Source organism: Trachemys scripta, chromosome 4, assembly GCF_013100865.1.
Source record: "Trachemys scripta elegans isolate TJP31775 chromosome 4, CAS_Tse_1.0, whole genome shotgun sequence".
Lineage (NCBI taxonomy): Eukaryota > Metazoa > Chordata > Testudines > Emydidae > Trachemys > Trachemys scripta.
The window spans coordinates 68,019,241-68,041,524 of NC_048301.1; the positions used below are offsets into that span (position 1 = coordinate 68,019,241).

General features: G+C 43.6%; 1 protein-coding gene across 9 annotated transcripts in view; it reads right to left on the reverse strand.

The window, feature by feature from the left end:
- Window positions 1-663: 663 nt before the first annotated feature.
- RAD51B (RAD51 paralog B) overlaps window positions 664-22,284 on the reverse strand; it is a 599,509-nt gene continuing 577,888 nt past the window's right edge. For all 9 annotated transcript variants that reach the window (XM_034769348.1, XM_034769343.1, XM_034769351.1 and 6 more), the window contains one exon: window positions 664-5,798. In XM_034769348.1, coding sequence (XP_034625239.1) covers window positions 5,739-5,798 — 60 coding nt within the window. In that variant the 3' untranslated portion in view covers window positions 664-5,738. The remainder of the gene's footprint in view (window positions 5,799-22,284) is intronic.

A 22,284-nucleotide genomic window follows, 5' to 3' on the forward strand; every position in this document is an offset into this window, starting at 1 on the left:
TTTGTTTTCCTTTACTATGATCAGGGAATAATTTGCAAACATAACAGTAGACTGCCTTAGTTGTTTCCGAAAAAAATCAACCAAATTCTCATGTCTGTCGTCCCATTTTTATTTATCCTTAGAAAATGGAACTCATGAAGACCTATACATTGCTTTCATCCTGCAACCACATACTCTTTTCTCAAATTTTCCATATTACCTACATTTTTCGGTTTATTTACTAAGAAATATTCTACCATAGCCAATGAAACAGATTTTGGCCATAATGCAATGTCTTCAGGATAGGTTTCTTCCCTTACTTCAACAACATTACCAATATTTGGTAGTTCCATTGTCACTTCAGAGTTGGCTTGTTCAACTTTTGCAGTCATTGTGGTATCCCCACAACTCAGCAAGTGATCAGCTAATTCAAATGTTTCCTTGCCCATACTTTTTGATGCATGTCCACTATTCAATACTTCAAGCTTTTTAAAATAAGATGACAAACTGTCTTTTTGCTTAGCTTCGGCTTCTTGCCTCGCCTTCATTTTTTTTGCGTTTTTGACTGCCAGGCTCATAGTGTTACTTCATTATTGCTAAAAAACTGACCTTGAGTTTAGGCAGATTAAAAAATACCTGAAAGAGCAGGGGTGTAGCCACGGGTGGGCCTGGGTGGGCCAGTTAATCCTGCATTTTTATCAGGCTCTTTAAAAACGGGATTTTTAACCAATTACATACTAGTGACAAATCACAAGCATTGTTGCAATGTGCGGGGGAGGGTGCTTTTGTTCAATTGGCTAACTGGTCAAGCAGACAGACTTTTGATTGGCAAATGACAATTTCCCTTAGTTGCTGCTATGTTATTGCCGAGACAGTGAAAAAATGGCAAAGCAAAATTCTTTGCTAGACTATTTAAAAAAAACAAGTTTGGAGCACAGTTCGCAGAATGCAGAAAGCCTGGACTGCTTCACAACTTGCAGTGCTTATTAAATTCAGTCATTTGTCAGATTTGTCCTGCACTTTGGGGCGCCCTGTTGTTGGGGGCCCTGTGCCACAGCATGGTTTGTTTCACGGTAAATCTGCCACTGGTGAGGAGGGGTGGTGGGGGTTGCAGGGAGGGAATTCCTGAAATATAGGGGGAGGGTGGCACACAGCGAGCTTGTGGGAGGTAATGGAGAGGTGTAAGGAGTACTCGTTGTGTGCAATGCGCTTTGCCTATCAAAGTCACAAAGTGTGCAGCCCCCTAGTTACGGGCCAGCTGAGCAGCCAGGCTCCTGGAATGCACGTGTGAGGTGGATTATTTTACTGTAAAAGGTGCGATGCAATCCATGCCATATCCCTTTTGGGCTATGAGCCTGTCTGCTGCTGTTGGCATTGGGCAGTAGCTAGGTGGTACAGCAGAGTCAGGCATGCTTCCTTTTGAATCTGTGTTGAAGCAATGCCCAAGCACATTAATAGGGGGCACTATTCTGATGTCATTCAGATGAGATGAAAATCAGAGGCACTCACTAGTTGTGGTTATTACAGAGCCCAGTGCATTACCAGCAAGAGTTGGTTTGTTAATCCCAGCATCCTGGCCAAATTTCAGCTCTGCTATTTATATCCTTCCTATGTAAAATTGTCCCTGTAGCTGCATTTGTATATAGACATCTTCCCTTCTTGTCTTCAACAGCTGTGTAGCGTTGCTAGGCACTGTTAAGTGGCTGCCATGTTCCACCTCAGACCTGGCTACATTTCAGTGATGGACGAAGTGATCACTGTGAAAAGAATTTTCAAAGCACTTCGGATCCTTTACAGTGGAAGGTGCTATGGAAATGTACAAACAGGCCATTATCTTAACTGGGGCATGACGTCACAAAGAGGAAAAGGACATTAGCAGGTCATAGGCCTGGGGGGCGTAGTGGGACATAGAAGAAACAGGAGGAAGCTGTCCTTGAGTGATCTAATTTTCTCTCACTCTCTTTCCTCGACAAGTGCTGGAATGAACTGATACGTGCTGGTTTGGCTCCGGACTGGCCTCAGAAGTTGTTTGTACAGTGTGAGAAGCCTTCAAAAAGTCACTTTAACTCAGTATGTGCCCTTTTGCATATCTGATTACAGAGCAGTTTGGATAGGGGAGGAAAAGAGAAAAGAAATCAGTTCAGGCCTTTTGAACTACAAACCTGTCGTCCCTTTCACGCAATTAATCATGTTGATGCTCTTTTTTTGCTCACCTATAGTGGAAATAAATCTGTTCAACTGTCAATTAATTTCTTAGAGAGAACCTGACCCAATTAGTGAAGGAAGTGGCTGGTGGATTTTACTATTGTCCTTAGAGAGGAGAAAGAGAATGTCTGCAGCAGTCTAGTTGCAAGATTCATAGCATGGGATGCAGCAGGAATTGAGTGCATGTGTTTGCAGGGCCATGGAATCACAGGAGTAGGAACAGAAGAGACTTATTGGTTCATCTGGTTAATTTCCTTGCAAAAGCAGGCTTCTCTGGCAATATGGGCTTGGTTGTGACATTTATGCCACAGCTTTGTCTGTGCGGTGGTGGTGCAGAACTGACCAGGCCCAGCAGAAACACTGGCGAGATTGTGCCTCAGATTGCTCTCACTGGTGCACCCTAGGAGCCAGTGCAGATAGGGATAGAGCTCTGACCATGGCTCCCCACCATTCATTTTTGTCATCTTAATCCCAAGGGGGAGCAGTAGTCAGCAGGTCTCTGTGCTTCCCAGGGGATGAACAAGGAGTGCAGGGGCTGTTATTCAGGGTGTGCTGAGGCCATCACATCACAGAAGGGGAAGCGATGTTAGAGAGACAAGGGGGGTGAAGTAATATCTTTTATTCACACCCCTTGTCTCGCTAAGAGCCTGTGAACAACACAACTACAACATCACTGCATACAATAATGTTCATAAAACACTCTAGCTCCTTAGATATATTAAAAAGCTTAGTGCCTCCCCCCCCCCCAAATCATAATGTTCCTATAATACAGGACAAATCAGCTAAACAATTCTTGCATTTCAACATTTAAAAAATATGTACTCCCCTCTTCTACCTCCCCCCCAAAACAACAAAGCATTTTAAGCCTAAACAGACCCTGGCTGTTTCTTGGCGACCTGAATGCTTCTCGATGGAATTTTCCCTGCCCTTCAGCCTTTTGTAGTTCTGAAAGGTCCTGGACTCAGGCATGTGACTGTAAGAGCCAGAGCCAGTGCTAGACATAAGCAGACTAAGCAATTGCTTAGGACCCTGAGCAGCTCAAGGGGGGGCCCCTATTCACTTTTTATTATGTGTTTTGTGTGTGTGTGTGGGGGGGGAATATTCCTGCTTAGGGCCCCCCATGGGCTAACACCGCCTCCGGTAAGAGCAGAAAACACTTCTGCGTCTGAATGCGCTACCAAACATTTATAAGCTACTCAGGTGAAATGGGTACATACTAGCCCAGCGGGACCCTATTAAAAAGCGGCCGTGGCAGACAACATCGTCAAGCTGAAAATCTCTCCTTTGGTTTAAAAATAAAAAAGCCTCCTCAAAGTACCAAACAGTAACACAACAGCCAGGGAGTTTCTCTTCCCCAAGAAGCAATTTGGAAATTTTATGAAGTGGCCTATTGAAATGGAATAACACGTTTGGCAACTGTAGCAACGGCTACTTCCAGAGAGAGGAGTGTGTGAGAGAGTGTGTGTGTGTATGCAGAGCACTCATTTCCAGGTTGCTCTCCTAACTTAGTAAGAAGGAAGATTATTTTCTGTGCCCCATCCCATACTTAACCTCTGCTGAGACTGCCAACATGAGTGTCAATAAGTGACACATGTCATGGCGGTTTTGAGATGCGAGCAATTGTCCACTAGGAACTGGGTTGAGGCTATTGGCAGTGGAGGATTACCGCACAGGCCTATGGGGCCGGGCCTAGGGGTCCCCGCTGCGGCCCTGGGGATGGAGGAGCTCTCGCTGTCCGCTGCAGCCAGAGCTTCTCTGGCCTCGTGGCTGCAGCAGGGGGTGGCGGAAAGAAGCGAGTGGGGGACAGGGCTGCGGAGGAAGAGGTGGAATGGGAGTAGGGTTCATGGGGTGGAGTGGGGCAGGGCTGTGAGTAGAATGGGGCAGGGCCACGGGGAAGGGGAAGAATGGGGTAGGGCCATGGGCGGGGGTGCAGGCAGAAGGGATGGAGCAGCAGGTGGAAGGGGTAGGGGAAGGCCACAGTTCCGGCATCAGACCCGCCCCCCCGTCACTTGCTCTGGCCCAGGGCCCCAGGAGACCTTAATCTGCCTCTGCTATTGGCTCATTTCACAAAGAGCACCCAACAGCCATCAAATGGTAATGACTTTCACTCACTATCAACGTTGGCTGGAGTGGAATGGCCATAAAGGGAAAACCTCTCTTCAACCATGTAGCATTTTTCTGGATTCCTCATTTTGCATTTCATCACTTGGTTTCCTCTTTTTGATCAATGCATGGTGTGTTCAATGTCATGCCAGAGGGAGCAAAGCAGAGCACTCTGAAAAATAGTGGCCCCCATCCAATACCAGACAATATCACGTCTGTTTTTTGTCCCAGTAGGGGACAAACCACCCCAAAAGTGGGCTGTCTGGGTGAAAATCAGATGAGTGACCTCCCTAGTTGTGGAGAGATAGGCCTGGTTTGTGCTTGCAGAGAATTAGGAGCCAGGAACTTGTAATCCCAGCTCAGACCATGTCTACGGTGCAGCACCACAGCTACAATGCCGCAGCTGTGCCGCTGTAGTGAAAACACTTCCTACATTGACAGAAGGGCTTTCACCATTGCTGTAATAAATCCATCTCTCCAAGAGGAGGTAGCTAGGTCAATGGAAGAATTCTTCCATCAACCAACTGCTCTGTCTACAGTGCGGGTTAGATTGCTCTAACCATGTCGCACAGACTCCAAAAGCTTTTACTTCCCTGAGTGCTGTAGCTAGGTCGACCTAAATTTTAGGTGTAGACCAGGTGTGATCTTGAACAGGTCAAGTTTTCTGATTCTGTTTTTCCACTTGTAAAATGGGTAACAATTACTTTCCTTCCTTGCAGTGGTGTTGTGAGGATTAGTGAATGTTTTGAAGATGGAAAAAGCTGAACAGTGGACATACACACTAATCTTCTAGAATTCAGCCACGAGAAGGATGAGACTGCAATCATTGCTACATTTTCTCCCTCAACCTTGAATTGCTATAAGCTTACGATTAGATTTCACTGTGATACACAACAGGCTAAGATTATTCTAAAGTACATCATAGACACAAGAACCACTGAACTGCTGTACTTTAGTCAAGCCAACTGGTGGGTTCAACATTTCCCTGGAGATTCTGAACTGACATTTTAGGACTAACTGAATTCTCCTCTCACTCTTGGAAGTGGGTCTTCCAGGTCAGGAAGCCCATTGGCAAGGCTATAGTAAGATGGGGATGTAAGTGCTGCCACAGCCTGAGCTGTACCTATTTTAGAGCACCAATCTGGCATCTTTCTTCAGCACGTCACCTAAATTAACCAGAACTAACACAGAATTTTTATATCACTAAATATAATATGGCTACTCATGTACAAAGAACAAGAACCACACTCAAAGTCACTCTGTTCAGAGGTAAAAGAAGAAGCAATTCCACAAACTGCTTCATAGAAATTTAAAGAAATCACATTTGGCAAAATATCTGTGTCATGCTTCTCTCCAGCTGAGACACGTTCTTCTTCATATGGGTTGTGCTAGCTTGAGGGTCTCAGCAGTGGAACTGGGGAAGCCATCTTTCAAGATATTGGTCCTCACTCTTATGGCCTGCAGTACAGGACTGGAGTCTTCCCAGCTGGCATCTGGATAGTCCTTTCCATCTGAAACATACAACAAAGAAGGCCAATGAATCACTGTATGCACTTGGATCATGACCGAATGGTAGCATTTCACCTAGTGCTGAGACAAGACATATTGTGTGCTTCAGCCAATCAGAAATCTGGTTTACCCATGAAAGCAAAGCACATTAGACTTTTCAGTATAAGCCAGTTTCTGACTGGCTGAAGCTTAATTTACTTAATTGATTTTTAACTTTTAATCAGTGAATAATGATCATGTCTCCAGCAGCCTGATTGGCAGTCCTGGGGCCTTGCAGTCACCGGATTGTTTGGCTTGGAACAGCATATGCAAAAGTACTGTAGGTCTAGCTGCTTTTTCTAGTTTGTCTGATTGGCTTTTTCAGAGTTTATGATGCTCCTCACAGAGGCAAACTCCCACACTGGGCATCAAGGTGACGGGGTCAAACTGCCCCTATAAACCAAATCTTAGCCTGATCCAATCCCTTCAATCATTCTTCATTAGCTCACACTAAAGACCAGCTCCTAAGCTGGTGTAAACTGGCATATCTTCATTGAAGTCAATGAAGCTATGCCAATTTGCACGTGCTGAGGAACTGGCCCTATGTGTATCAGTCAAGATCCACATTTAGGCTGTCCTTGCAGAGACCTTCTGCTGATAAGGATGTAACCCAATCCACTCATCTATCCAATTTCCATATTACAGGTTATAGTCTAAAGGTAAAAGTGCTTTTAAAAAAATGTACAAGGGTTAGATGGGACCTCCAGGGCTCGCAAATTATTTTCCAACTTTTAATCAAACTGCTGTGAATACAGACCAAGTATTGTTGCTCACCAATACTTTCAGTGTTTCATCCCCCTTGAAACAGGAACAATGGGCACGTTAATAAATGGATTGATGGACTTGTCTAAATGTAATTTCCATAAGTATCTCTATATCATCTACTGAAATGCAATGAAATATCTAACTTCTCGAAGAACATACTCCCCACAGAATCACTATCCCTAATGCCTCCTCACCCACCTGGAGTCAGTTAGGGGGATTCCTCCCACTCCCTCTCTCTCTCCAGTGATAAAGTACATCAGTGTCCCAGAATCCTTTGTCCAGATCATGCCAATAGCCAGAACATCTCATGGCTTGTCTATCAGATCAATCTATATACATGCTGGTCACCATAGCATCTAGGCACTAAATACATCAGTAAGCAAAATGGACTCTGCTTTTGTCATCCTAGGATATCCCTCTGCACTGGTATCCAGATCCAAAGTTTTACATTAGACTTTACTTTGAAGACTAATGATTAGATTTTAAACAGTGGAGATGAATTTATATAGGCAATGAAGGCTGTCTGCTTTCCATCCTATGCCCCCTTCAAAATCCACGGGGCTGAGAGCTATCTGCGACTGCCTTCCCAGCAAGACAGTGCTGATTCATAGCCTATCTGAACGGTCTCTGTCAAACAGTATGGGGTACTCTTTCCTCTCTGGAGAACACTCTGCCCTTATTCACAGGGTGGTTGAATCTCTGCAGAGTTCACCTCCTTTCTCCCCTAGGGAGCTACAGTTTGCTGCTTCTGCTCTTAATTGGGGTCTTGGAAAACTAGATTTCCACACAGGAATCTTTGTGGCCAATTAGGACTTTGCCTCATGTACTTGGCTAAAACTTCCACTCCCCTCAGTGTTCTGCCTGGCTGCTGCCCCACACCTCGGACTCAATTCCATTTCAGCGGTGCTAGACGTATATAGTGTGTGAAGTGCTTGAAGAGTAAACATGCTATATAAATGTAGAGATGTTATATTATTATAATTAACTACAGCATGTAGCAGATGCACTGTTGTCTGTTGGGAAGAGATAACCATAATGAGAGTACTCTTTAAGATCATCTTGATCTATGCTGTAGGCAGATGTAGAGGTGAGATAATGAACTGAAAGAGCACCCAGCAATTATCAGAACCAAAATATCCCAGGTAATAATGAATCACCAGTCAGAGCACGTCCTCCTGTTTGACAGAGGAATTAGACTGAAAAGACCTGTTTGCTGCCAGTAATTGCACTGCAAGTTGCCATAGTCCTAGGCAAATATGTACTTCTGATCATTTAGACAAACTCCATTGTAGGATAGAAAAGTACAGCTCCCTCAAGGACCCTGCAGAACAGTCAACACCTGCATGGGCCAATCACTATTGTTCGCTATCAAAGCTTTGAAGAAAGTCAATAAAGCTGAGTGAAAGGAGGTAGGTAAAAGGCAAGTTGATGGACTGAAAGGGGCCATGATAATACCAGCATTAGCAGAGGTGTTCAGAAGGGACAATGTGCCAGGTAGGAAAGAAGTCCTTTCTTATGGTTTATATGGAGTTTTGAAGTGAAGAGACTCTCCACCTCTCTCTCCCGTCTAATGCTGTCTTTCTCCTCTCTCAGTCTGCCTGATGTTGTGTGATACCCATATTAAGACTCAGTCTACACTAGAAAAGGTTTGCTGGTATAACTATCCACAGCAAACCCTTCTAGTGTAGATGCAGTTTACACCAGCAAATAAGTGGTTTTGCCAGTAGATCCGTATAAGCTCTACCACAAAAGCACTTTTTTGTCAGTATAACTGAGTAGTCTACACTAGAGCTGTTGCCAGTATAGAAATGTCATTAAAAAATTACACCTCTGACCAACGTCACTATACCGGCAAAATATTTTAGTGGCAACCCAGCCTAAGACACTTGTAATGAGTCCTCTGCAAATGCGCAGAGTCCTTTGCACGGCTTCATGGGATGTGCCTCAGGAATCAGTGCAGTGGTTTATGGACCATTTCTAGCTTTAGAAAGGACTGGTTGCAAATGACTCAGCAAATTTAGAGAGAGAAGATGGGTGATGTAATATATTGTATTGGATCAACTTCTGCTGGTGAAAGAGACAAGCTTTTGAGCTTGCACCGAGCTCTTCTTCAGGTCTGGTAAAAGTACTCAGCCCTGGTCTACACTACGAGTTATGTTGATGCAAGGCAGCTTACATCAATCTAATTCTGTAAGCATCTACACTCAAATGTTGCTCCTGCTGATGTAACTCGCCTGATGTAACTGACTTAACTCCACCTCTGCGAGAGGTGTAGCACTTAGGTAGGTCAATGTAGTTAAGTCGATGCAGTGTCAGTGTAGACACTGCATTGCTTACATTGACTGTTACTGGCTTTCAGAAGCCATCCCACAATGCCCCATGCTGACAATTAAATCGGTGCACGTGCTCCTAATGAGGACACAAGGAGCGTAATGTGGACATGTAAAAGCGATTTAATTACTGTGGCGGCTGTACATTGTCATAATTTAGGCCGACATAATTTTGTAGTGTAGACAGACCCTCAGTGTCACAGCTAAATACAATATGGAACGGATTATTTAGCATAAGTGGTTAACACATATTGTAAGAGACCATACAAGGTAAAGTGGCCAGTTCACCCATATGCAGACATAGTACCAAAAAGGGAGGGGGGATAGTGGGTTAAAGATAGTTGTAATAAGTCATAAATCCAGTATCTGTATTAAATCCATGATTTTTAGAGTCCAGTAAAGTTATGAATTTAAGCTCCCAGGCTCAGTCTTTTGAAGGTGTTGTGCAGGGTTCCTTTGAGGATGAGGACCTAGAGATCAGACATGGAGTGACCACTTTTTGAAAAGTATTTGCCCATGGATAATATGATGTTACTGACTTTTATCATTTTTCTGTGTGAGTTCATATGAGAGTGTAGTGATTTCCTGGTTTCACCCACCTAGTTGTTATTGAGGGCATCTGATGCACTGGATGAGGCTCACCACATGTGATAGGCATGTGTACGACCCATGGATCTTGAAATGTGTTTTGCATCTGTTGTTCTGGCAGGGTCCAGTGCCGCTTTGAGTTGGCGTGTCCTGGTCTGTGGGGAGCTTGCTTCTGCTGATGAGCTTGGCAAAGTTGGGTTGTTTGAAGGCCAGAAATTTAGCTGTGACGTACTGAGTACATTTTCCAGACCTGAAGAAGAGCTCTGTGCAAGTGCAAAAGCTTGTCCCTCTCACAAACAGACGTTGGTCCAATGAAAGATATTACCTCACCCATCTTTTCTCTCTAAAACCCTGGGACCAACATGGCTCCAACAACACTGAAATTTTCTGCAACAGCAGGCTGTGGAAGGGAACAGAAGTCTTACAGGATTGTGGCCTCCCTCTCCCTTTCCCCAAAGACAGCTGCTAACAACTCCTTAACAACTGCTACTCTAAGCCATTCTACTTCATGTTCTTGGCCCATTTACAAGTTACAGCATTGAAACCCAATAAAATAACAAGAATTTTGCAGGAAAAAGTTAATTTTTCCATTGATAAACTTCCCTAGTAACTGGTAACACACTGATGTCTGTCTCTGCAAGAAAGGGGCTGGAGAAGTACTATTTTTCTTAATGAACTTGTATCAACATCTCAGCAATGCCATTAAAGAAAACATTAATAACTTGTAATTTTACACAAATCAACTTCCTCTTGGTCCTGGGTATTATATCTCAACTAGGATAGTCCAGTAAAGGATGTTTTTTCTGTCTCCATCTCTCTGGTGATTTGCTCCGAAGGGCCAAAAAAATTAGAAGAGTTTTGGAACCAGGTTTAACAACACTCAGAACTTTTAGAGTGACATACTTCGGAATGTCACGTATAATTCATTTCAAATGTTGCAGAAAAATTCTGCCTCAGCCCCAGACTTAACCTACCATTTTGAAACTGCTATGACTTCTTTGTGACTTCCATAAGCATCCACTCTCTGCCAAACTGGTTTTCTAATGGAAACTCAGTTGCAACTTTAACTGTGGAGTGAGTACTACTATTCCATAATCACACGTTTTCAAAGTGTGGCATACTTTTAGAAGCAACGCTGGCTTTCACAGCAATCGATAGTAGAGATAGGGAGCTGTTATTTCTATGGGAATATAATTATCAAAGTGTATATCCTGGTGTGGGAGAGACTGATGCTATGTGTAATCATTCGGAGTTCCATATAGCTGTGACCTGGAAAAGGTAGAATCTGTTTCAGGGATTTTTACTTTGTCTCCATGGTTCAGCTGGTTTAACCGGACTGAATGATTACAGGACAAGGGTATGACTACATAACCCCCCCTTGGAGCTACAGGCAATTGCAGGGTTATCTGTTGTGTATGCAAAGCAACTTTAGTTTAAGATTGTCTGGGTGAGGTCTTCGGGAATTTCCCTACTTTATGTAATCTATTGCTGCTTCTCAGCTTCCTCTATTAGCATGGCTAGGAGGCAAAAGAGCAAGCACAGCCCTGCTGGTATTTCTCAAATTCTCAGAAAGCAATGATGATGATTGCTCAGCGACCTACAACAATCTTGCAGCTTTCAGAACATCATCCCATTCCAGTTGGATAACACCTGGAAATGAGGAGGGTTTGGCAGCTGGAGGGAGTGGGACCGAGGATGGGATGTGCTGGGATACTGCAGAAGAGCTTGGCAGCCAGGAAAATATGTACATGCCAGCCCCCAAATACAACTTTGCCAAAGCATTTCAACCCTGACCTGCACACCACCTGTTCTTAGCATTCCAGATCCCCACACAGTTCTGTCACTACACCTCAAGCATGACCTGCAGTGTCTTTCTGGTTCCAGCCCTGGACTTCTTCTGAACAAATTTAAAATTTGTATTAAAGTTAATGTTTAAAATGAAATATACACGAGTTAAGAGGCAAGGTACTATACATCTGGGGTCAGGCTTGGGTTATGGGGGGTTACAGGTATCGTTTGCAAGGATGAGAAGATACAGACATATTGCATAACCTGCATAGATCCAGATTGGGGTGCAAGGGTTTTTAAAGTGTCAGTGGATAGGTGGGCTCAGGTACGCCACCCATGGAATGAATAAGGAGTCCAAGTCAGTATCGGTGTAGCAGATAAGTATATGGGTGGGGTGCGTCCTTTGGTCCGTCAGGGAAGGAAGTGGGTTATTTCCCTGGTCGGTGGTCTTGGTTACTCAATGTGGTATTGATGGTGTCCTGTGATGTGTTCCGTATAAATGTCTCTGGACCACCTGATGGTGTCAGACACCATGAGCTGTCTCATGAGCTGAAGTGACAATAGACATTCACAAATCCAGGCTTGGATGAAAACAAAGCCACTTTCATTTGTAATCTAAACTAGATGAAATCCTGCAATCAGTGTCTATTAAACTGGTAGACTGGACAACATTAAACTTTAGTGTTAAAGTCCCCAATGGAACATAAGTAATTCCAACAGCCACACAGATTGTTAGAAACAAGGCACCATTACTGAAAATTGCATTTAAATGTAAATGAAGCAAGCAAGGGAAGCATCATGCCACTGATTGGGAGGGAAGTCTCTGCACTGCATGGGTAAGACTACAGCTGACATACTGTGTTCAGTTCTGGACAACTCACTACCAAGAAGATGCAGGCAAACTGGAGGAAATTCAGAAAATGATCAGGAGGCTGGAAGAACTGACTCAGTCTGTTTAAAACTCTTCTTTTTTTTGCCTTTATTCATGCCTGTTTAATGCCAATGCATAACAAGCACGTGGCAGACAGGATATCTTTATTAAATAGCCAACACACTGCACTTTCAGTGAAGATATGAAAGGTCTGTATAAACTTCAGTGAGGGCTCCCTACAGGTTCTCCAAAAAAAGCCAAGGGAAATTAACCCTGACAAGGAAGGCAGTATAGCCCAGTGGATAGGGCATTGGCCTGGGACTGAGAAGCTCTGTGTTCAATTTCTGGCTGTCCTACTGGCCTGCTGGGTGACATTAGGCCAGTCATGTCACCGCTCTGTGCCTCAGTTTCCCCATCTATAAAATGGGGATAATGATACTGCCCTCCTTTGATAAGTGCTTTGAGCTCTACTGATGAGAAGCACTATGCATTATTATTCCTAGTATTTCTAAGGTAAAAAACAAAGAAAGACCAAAAGCAACCTCCCAGGCCTTCTTCAATTGTTAAAAAAAAATTGTTCAAAAGAAAGGGCACACAGATAATTACAAAAATAAAATTAAATCCTTGGTGGGTCACCTTCAAGTAGGAGTAGCAGGGGGGTTAAATTAAGAAAAGGCTGGCTCTCAGGAAAACCTCCTGATGGTGAAATGAGTTGTTAGACTGTTGAATAGTCTCCCAGTTGAGACGCCTGTTGTTTGAAACATTTAAAACTAAACTGTTCAAAGCACTAGCAATTACAGTGTAAGGAACAATCTTGAGCTAGCCTGGGAAGGAGGAGGGCACTGGATGGCCTAGTAGATTTTATTCATCTTTAATTTCTATGATTCTAAGAGAGCTCTTGGTCTTTTGGCTAAGAGTAGCTCTACTCTCTGTTCTAATCAACTGGATACCTGTAATGCCTCTACCAGGTAGGCGATATTGTGATCTTGCAGGCGGATGGACCTAGGCCAGGTCTACACTATAGACCTATATTGGTATAACTATGTCACTCAGGGGTGTGAAAAATCCACACCCCTGAGTGACATAGTCATACCTACTCCCCTCTTCCCTCCCCCCGCCCATGTAGATGGAACTAAGCTGATGGGAGAACTTCTCCTGTCAACCTAGCTACCACCTCTCGGGGTACGTGAAGACAAGCCCTGAATGATTTCTAAGTCTTTTCCATCCCTAATTTCTATAATCTAAAGCTCGTGGTTTGCCTAGAAACATACCATGATTTTATTGGGACCCTAATGAAAGATCATGATGTAAACAGCGTCATAAGACAGAGAGCTGATAATGAAACTTTATATGCTTTAGGTCAGATTTGCCAAGATGGGAACTGGGAGTAGTTTGGGGGAATCTTAGGCCTTGTCTATATTAGACTAATCTGCAAACATTTTGCACTGTTGCTAACACTAGTTCAGCTCCACTGATGATAGCAGTGGTGGGAGTCCTAGTGTAGACAATGCTCCTGAGCCCACCCTATCCTTTGAACCTGCACTGAAATCCAACCTTTGGGTCTTGCCATTATTTATTGCCAGTGTTTTGGGTCACTGTGTGGGGGCAGAAGGAGGGGAATAGCAACGTAAAAAAGCACTTTAGGATTAGACCTTTTTTCTTCATTTCTTCTTTGCCTCTAGTGTTTGTTGATGTCTAAAAATGATTATGAGCTGATTAGGATGGTGCTTGTGTGCTACAGCTCTGTCTTAGGCCTTGTCTACATTACCACTTATAGTGCTGAAACTTTCTTCGCTCAGAGGTGTGAAACCCCCCCCCCCCCGAGTGATGCAAGTTTCAGTGCTGTAAAGTGGCAGTGTAGATATGTAGTGCTCCAGTGCTAGGAGCTGCGCTCCCAGTGCTGGCAGCGATTCCCCTCGTGGGGGTGGTTTTATTACAGTGCTGGAAGAGCTCTCTCTCAGTGCTGGAGCCGTGACTACAAAGCCACGTTAAAGTGCTGCAGGGGCAGCGCTTTAACATCAGCTGTGTAGACATACCCTTATTCGCTTCTCTTTCTGCATCTATACAGGACTTCAAACCACCTTTGAAAGGCTCCCAGCCCTCATTACTTTAATTTGCATGGTTAGCAGCAATAAGGAAGAAAAGGCCCAAACATGTCAAGTATTGGGTCTGTGCCACCAATTCCAAGTTGTGGGGTGGGGAGGGTAAAGGGAAGAGAGAGAGATAGAGACCCTTGGGGCAGGATGAGCTCTTAGTGTTCATGTTTTATCTTATCTTTTACATACTCAGAAAAGAATGTAAGGGCTTGGCAAGGCTTACAGTTACAGTGGAGTACAAGGGAACACACTTTACCCTGTACCTGCTAAAATAAGGATTAATGTTCTCTGGACACTGAACCTCCCCTCCACCCTACACAGAAATGCCCTTACGAATGAATCGCCAATAGAAAAATGAACATGTTACCAAGAATCATGTAAGTTACGACAGAAAATACCTATAAGATCTCAACTAGTCTCTTTCCCTGCACCAGGGGCCCGTGCAGTATCATTCCTTACAGTATATTTTCCCGGGCTTTGCTCATCTTAGATTTAAAGAAAAGAGAATTCTACAGTACAATTGACCTCATCATCCATTACATTTTCTCACTATTCTGCCTACATTTTCTCTTAATTAGACCTAATTATTTCTAGTAAGAAGAAATTTCTAGGGACCCAAATTTGATATGCAACAGGAAACTAAAGTGGCAAAAGAACACACCTGGTAAATGAAGACAGGCAATGAACCAAAATGTCTTGAAGCAGCTGAGCTCTTGGATTCACAGACTGCTTAGAGGGCAAGGGCCTGCTGTAGGAAGAACTGTATGGTGCAATAAGATTATGAATTTAACAGGACTGTACCCTGTAAAAAATGGGGGAAAGTAGAGATTTGCTGGCTTAAGCAAATCATGGCATGAGTGGGTGTGACTCATTCTGGGCTAGTGCTGTTGATGACAGGTACCCTAACAGTAAGAGTAACCAAAGTAACTATTTCATATATGTGATCCAGTCCAAAAGCACTGATGTGTAGAAATCAACCGTTTGCCTTCCTGATTAAAGAGATGCATCAGAAGCTCTTCAGAGATGAGTTGATGGGCACTTCAGAAAACCCTGACGTAACTGTAGTTATGTTATTCCTGCAGCTAATAGCTGTTTGGGATGTCCTGTTTGCATCTATAACATCTAATAGTGAAAATCCATGTTACAATCACAACAAGGCTCCATCTATACTAGGAAATTTTTTAAAAATACACACTGGTATAACTACATTGATGCAGTTAAATAAATGCTCTAATAAATTTGTTAGTCTCTAAGGTGCCACAAGTACTCCTGTTCTTTTTGCGGCAGACTAACACGGCTGCTACTCTGAAACCTTACATGAGTGTGAATCCCTAATGTAGATGTGCTGCCCTCATACAAAACCAGGTTTAGGCAGGTATGACTTGCTCGGCTAAGTTAGCAGAGCAAACCACAATGGTAAGTGCCATGCTTTACACTGGCACAGTGTGTCTACATTAGGGATTTGTAGATGCAGCATTCTTAGAAGGTGATTGCAATTCTCTCTATATATACACATCAGTATAACACTGGCATACAGCACATACCTTTGGGATACTGTCAGGTCAAAGCTGGTCCCAGATTCTTTTTAAAACAACCCTAATTCCAACTGAAATGTTTCCATTACTTTTTTTTTTTTTAAACAGACTGGCAGTGGGAACAGGTTGGTTTTGTTTGCTTTTTCACAAATAAACATTCCCCTAAAGGGTTCACCACAACCCAAACCTTCCAGCTCTGTGCTAGAGCTTGAGAGTCAGAGAGTAAAAATGAATAATCTATTTTCACTGACCAAGCAGACCGAAATGCAAAAATGTGGGGGGGGGGGGGGGAAGAAACAGCACAAAGGGTGAAGAGAAAAAGGGATTTTGAAAAGCTCAGTACAGTGTAATCATAACGGAGTTACTGGTAACATGGACAAGAAAAACTGATTTTGAGCCTGTATTCCTTTAAAATTAATTTTCATGAGAAATATTGTCTTAGGAACCATCTACACTTCAACACTGTAAACAAACCTATTGCATGGATAATTTTCTTCCATGCTCCTTGCCTCTTACCTTACATGCAAGAGAAGCAGGAGGGGGTGGGAAATTGGAAGAAATCCTCCTCACTGCTTTCAAAGTTAGAAAATATTTTGGAATTGGGGAAAATCATGCAGACAAATCCCTCATTCTTGGGACAGGACAGTTTTAAAGCTATTTAGACAGCAACAGGGTGACTCTGTTCAAAACATCTCAATAGCTTCTTTTCTAAAGAAAGGGGAATTTGCCTCCAGTGTACTGCTCATCTCTTGGGTCAAGTCCATAGAAACAAACAGAAAGCACCACAAGAAAAACAGAGACAGAGACAGAAAGTGACAGAAGCTAAGGGGCAAATTCTTCCCTAATGTAACTCTATCAACTTCAGTGGAATTACATTAAGGATGAATTTCACCCTGAGTAGCAATTACATGCAGATGTGTGTGAGTATACACACACACTTGCTGGATCTCCCTGGAAGACTCACATACAGATAATACTAGAGTGAAAAAATTCTGAGTGAAGGCCTGTCTGAAAAGGGTTGTATATATAGACTGATCCAGTGACACATTAGCCTAGCAACTGCACCACAGGGTTTCTGAAAACAGTAAACAGGAAATGGTTAAGTAAGAGCAGGTGGAGCATGCTGACTGCAAGAGCAAAGCAGGAAATGGCTGAGTGTCTGAATGGATGCAAAAGAATGCTCTCCCTCTCAGCCCTGGGGCAGTTGCAATCCACCCACTCTTCCATCCAGGACCCTTATCTCCAGGAGCCCCGAAGTCATAAAGTTTTGAAGGCTGCAAACACCTTTTGCCTGAGTAATCTGGCCTCCTCAGAATTTCAGAACCAGCCACTGGGAGTATTGCAAGGAGCTACCTGGAAGGGGAAAGAAAAGAGAGATCCACCTACTGCACAAGTGATAAGTCAGAAACGCCCAGTGAGTGTCAGAGACTGCAGATGTGAGGAGCTAGAATGGCATCTCTGGATAGGGCCTCAGGTGCTGTGGTCCCAAATGTATTTAACATAACAATGAATTAGAGAGAACCATTTCTGTAGCCCCTTTCATTCCATAGCACTTACTTTAGCAGTCAGGCTCACTCACTACTGAAATGCAGTTTCCTCTGGGGTAGAACACAGCAGCTGTTCAATAACTCACAGCAACATCACACAACAGTTGGGAAAGGAAGTGAAGAAGTATATAAGAATTCTTTCAACCCCTTCCATTCCCTCCTCTTACTCACAGCGTCCTTTGTGCTAATTCCAGCCAAGTTGCTGGCATCCGTTGTCAGGTGAAAGGAGCTGTGTGTCTGTAAAGCCATGTCTACACTAAGGGTGCTATAGTGGTATAGCTGTGGTGCTGTAACTATGCCACTGTAACCCTGCAGCAGAGATGTAGACTAGTGTAACTGAAGGGATTTTTCCATTGCTGTAGGAACAACACCTCTGGAGAGTAGCTAGGTTGCTTGAAGTATTCTTCCATCCATCTAGCTGTGTCTACGCCCAGGGCTAGGTCAGCATAACTGCAGCACTCAGGGGAAATAGACCAGGCTTAGAATTCAGTGTGAGTCTTGGCTTAGGAGCTTGGCGGGGATCCAATAGTCAACACAATGTCTCCTGGAGCTCTCGGGCACAAGGGGGATAGCATGCCTGCTGCTGCACTTCTCCAGGGACTGCAGTACACATTTCCCTCCAATGCCAGCCAGGTCTGTCGGCTGATGTAGAGGGGCGACATGTCTTGACAGTAACAATTCTGACCTTGTCTCAGCTAGGATTAAAAGGTCCAATGTTAGCACATGTTAGCAAAACACATTCTAACAGATTCTAAAAGTCAAGTGTAGACAAAGGACCCTTGCCTTTAACATATGCTAAACTGGTCAAAATAAAACCTAGGGGGAGTCTAGGCTTTAACTTCACCAATTTAGGCCTTGTCCCTTAAAATGTTTGCTGGTATACCAGCAAACCCTTCTAGTATAAATGCAGTTTATTCCAGCAAAAAATGTCCTTTTGCTAGTACAGCTTATACCAGATTCCCAAATGAAATAACAGTTCCTAGCAAAAGCCCTTTTTTGCTGGTATAACTGCATTGACACTAGGCCATTTGCCGGTACAGAAATGTCACAAAAATATCAAACCCTCTAATCCAGTGGCTCTCAACCTTTCCAGACGACTGTACCCCTTTCAAGAGTCTGATTTGTCTTGTGTACCCCCAAGTTTCACCTCACTTAAAAACTTACAAAATCAGACATAAAAATACAAGTGTCACAGCGCACCATTACTGAAAAATAGCTTACTTTCTAATTGTTACCATATAATTATAAAATAAATCAATTGGAATATAAATATTGTACTTACATTTCAGCATATAGTATACAGAGCAGTATAAACAAATAATTGTCTATGGAATTTTAGTTTGTACTGACTTCACTAGTGCTTTTTATTTGCCTAGTTTTACAATAGGCTACATATCTAGATGAGCTGGTGTACCCCTTGGAAGACCTCTGAGTACCCCTAGGGGTACACATACCCCTGGTTGAGAACCACTGCTCTAATTGTTACACTGGGAAAACTTTTAAGTGTAGATCAGTCCTTACTGTGTGTTAAAGGTGACAATGCTTTGTCTACACTCATCTTTTCAAACATGTTAGTTAGTATGTGCAACCTAATCCCTTCTAACATCAACCCCTTAAATCATAGTCTTGAAAAGGCTTCTGGGACCAGGGTTCAAATCTAGTTCAGCCTGCTCAGTCTCCAGTGAGCAGCAGTCCATAGCACAAAGCACCACTCGGCACATATACCCATGCTGTACCCGTTCCTGCGTTGTGGATAAACAGAGAAGTTTGGTCTCCAGCAATGTCAATCTGGCACCTTTCAATGCAGCCCCTCCTTCAGGGGGGGGTCTGACTGGCACCTTTCATAGGCACTACATTCATTTAACCAATGCTAGAACATGGGAAGACCCAGACTCAGCCCATCAGATTTAGCTTGACTGTATGGCACTTTTGGGGACTCAAAACTTGACAATGACCGTTGTGAAAAATTGTATAGGAACAGTCTGATTCTGGGGAACAAAGAGAGGTTAATTGAGTTTTTGCTAATGGACTGAAATAAGACAAAATGTGTCTCCCCTGCTTCCTGTCCATTTCTTGCTTCCCACCACCCTTACCTACCTCCTTTCTCTCATTCTTTTACACTTTGGTTGTCAAGAAAAATTACAGGAACGAGGGTCCCTGACATAATTACAGTTTGCTGGGGAAAATCACAGCCTGCAGCAGTAATTCCTCTAGCACTGGAGACAAACACATGATGCCGCTCAGAGCTAATCACTATATTTTCACTAGGCCCTGAGTCTAATCTGTCATCAGCTGAGAGGCTACTGACTCCAGCCACACACTTGAATCTGAGCTCCTTGATCTACCCCCCTATTCAGGAAAAAGGCAGTGTCAGAGGGATGGTTTGTTTCTATCCATTTCTTGACCCCTCCGTCTCAGTGATATAACTTCAATGCATTGCTTATCTCTACTCTGTGCCTAGCATCAGGCCCACTCAAAAGCATGCTAGAAGGAGCTCAAGTGGCTGTTTTCATCTTACATGCAGAGGTGGGACTGGTATAGAGTGGTAGTGATTGCATTGCAGAACTATAATTTGGGCTGAGATAAGTTAAAGGAGATTCTTAATGAGAATGTCTTGTACCTCCAACCTCCCAATACAGTTGGTTCCCAGCCCCCTGTGCTTGATAGGAAGTCTTCGTGTTTTATTTGCATTATAACCTGTTTCTATAACTGAAAACAACAAGAGAATGCAGAAATCCAAATGTCTAAACAGAGTGACAGAGAGGCAGGTGGGCACAAAGCAGGAAAGTGGGAAGCCAGGTAGAAGGAGAAAGAGATGGTGGCAACTGGCTACATAAAGAAAAAGTTGCTGGTAGAGACTATACAGTTCAGCAAGGATGGGACAAATCCACTCATTTCAGATTTGCTAAATATAAAATACTCTTCTGAATGGTATTCAACGAATGTAGGGTCTGCTTCTTGGGTTTGGTATGGTGGTGCAAATGGACTATAAAGCTGTGGATCTGGTCTTCTGGAACTCACACTGAAATAGGTGGGAATCACCAAGTGGCCCAGAGTCAAGGCCTTTGAGTCGGAATCCTCATGGGTCACAAGAGGGAAGTGGGTATGACTATTTCCAAGCCATGTCATTGTGCAGTAAGGGCATGAGTGAGAAGATTTATCTACTTTTCATATTGGTGCCCATCACCATAGCATCTCTGTAGCCTACTTGTACTACAAAGTACATATGCTGCACTAGGAGAGATTGACTATAAGGGTTGTGTTGTGCTGGGAAAGGTAGTGGGAAGAAACAAGGAGAGAGTTTTATGTCATCAGATCTGGTATCAGGAGACAACTCATTTAAAATGGCTGCCACCATGCAGCGGTGGCCATTGCAAGTACTTGGTGTTTGTGTCAGTTCTATTTTGGAGGGTTGTACATGGTATATATGTACAGACTGAATTCAAATCTGATATTCATCTCATCTGTACAGTAAGTTTCTATATGGTAACTTTTGTGCCTCTGTATTATGCCATGCTTCTCTCAATGAGAGGGGGAACAGAGAGCATAAGGTGGTGTCTTGGGGAGAGTGACTCTCATAGGCAGGACACAATAAGGTATGGAGATACACTAGAACAGGGATTGGCAACCTTTGGCACGTGGCCCACCAGGGTAAACACCCTGGCGGGCCGGGCCGGTTTGTTTACCTGCGGGAAACAGTGCAGGCCGAGGGACGTGCTGCCACGGCTTCCCGTAACCCCCATTGGCCTAGAGCGGCGAACTGCGAGCTGTGGGAGCTGCAATCGGCTGAACCTGCGGACGCAGCAGATAAACAAACCGGCCTGGCCCGCCAGGGTGCTTACCTTGGCGGGCCACGTGCCAAAGGTTGCCGATCCCTGCACTAGAATAAAAGAAAGATTAACATGGATTTACAGCCAACAGTTTATGCACCCATGAGGCTAGGGTGAGGCAAAGGTGAGCAGGGTGAGCCTTATGGTGAGGGAAGAGTGGGAGGTGTCAGTAATGAAAGTTGGGGTAAGGAAACATTGACTAGAATTTAATGTCAATCAGGGGCTAACATAGAAAGGAGGCTTTATGGTGAAATTCAAAGACAGGAAGTGACTAAGTAGCGGGGGGGGGGAATTCAAGGTAGATTGGGTCGGTCTTGAAGAAACTATATTGGCTCTGAAGGGCTGACAGAGTTTGTTTTTTGTCTCTAAACTAAACAAATCTGACTGTGAAGACACAAGCAGATGGCAATCAGAGGCTGTTGAATCCTAAACCACACCCACACAGAACAGATACTGTATGTGCACTACCATGGGACTGGTTTTACAGTCACTTTTTGATTCTAACACATCTCTAAATAGTCTGCTGTTGTGACTGATTGGGATTTCTTTGTGATATCTTAGGAACAATGTACTAGCTAACAGAAATTGTTATAAACTCTCACGTGGGTAGCTACTGATCAGATTCTGGATAGTGTGGGGACAGATGCAGATGTGATGGAATGACTCCTGGGAGTGGGAAGTGTAATACTTCTCACTCTACATAAGACGGTATAACAGAGTTTTATGGTTGGCTCCAACTACCAGGGTGCCTTTGAACATTAGGTAAAACCTAGGCTTGGCATGAAGGCCCTTCCCTCCCCATGGAATTTTTTTGACCTTAAAGGCAGTTGATATTTCTATTTCCAAATTAAGACCTAAAAATTGTCCCCAATGATCCAAAAAAACCTGAAACATCTTCTGTGCACAGACACCTTTAATTAACTTTAGAGTGAGACTGGTTAATGTTATTCCTTCTTTCTCCCATTCAGGATGCATAGATCCATTAAAATTATGGCATTAATGCAGACTTTACTGAAGATGTACTTTCTATCAAAACCTGTATCAAAATTTGAGAACTTAAGTTTGCCAGCAAGTGCATTGGCCAGGAGGCAGTGGATGG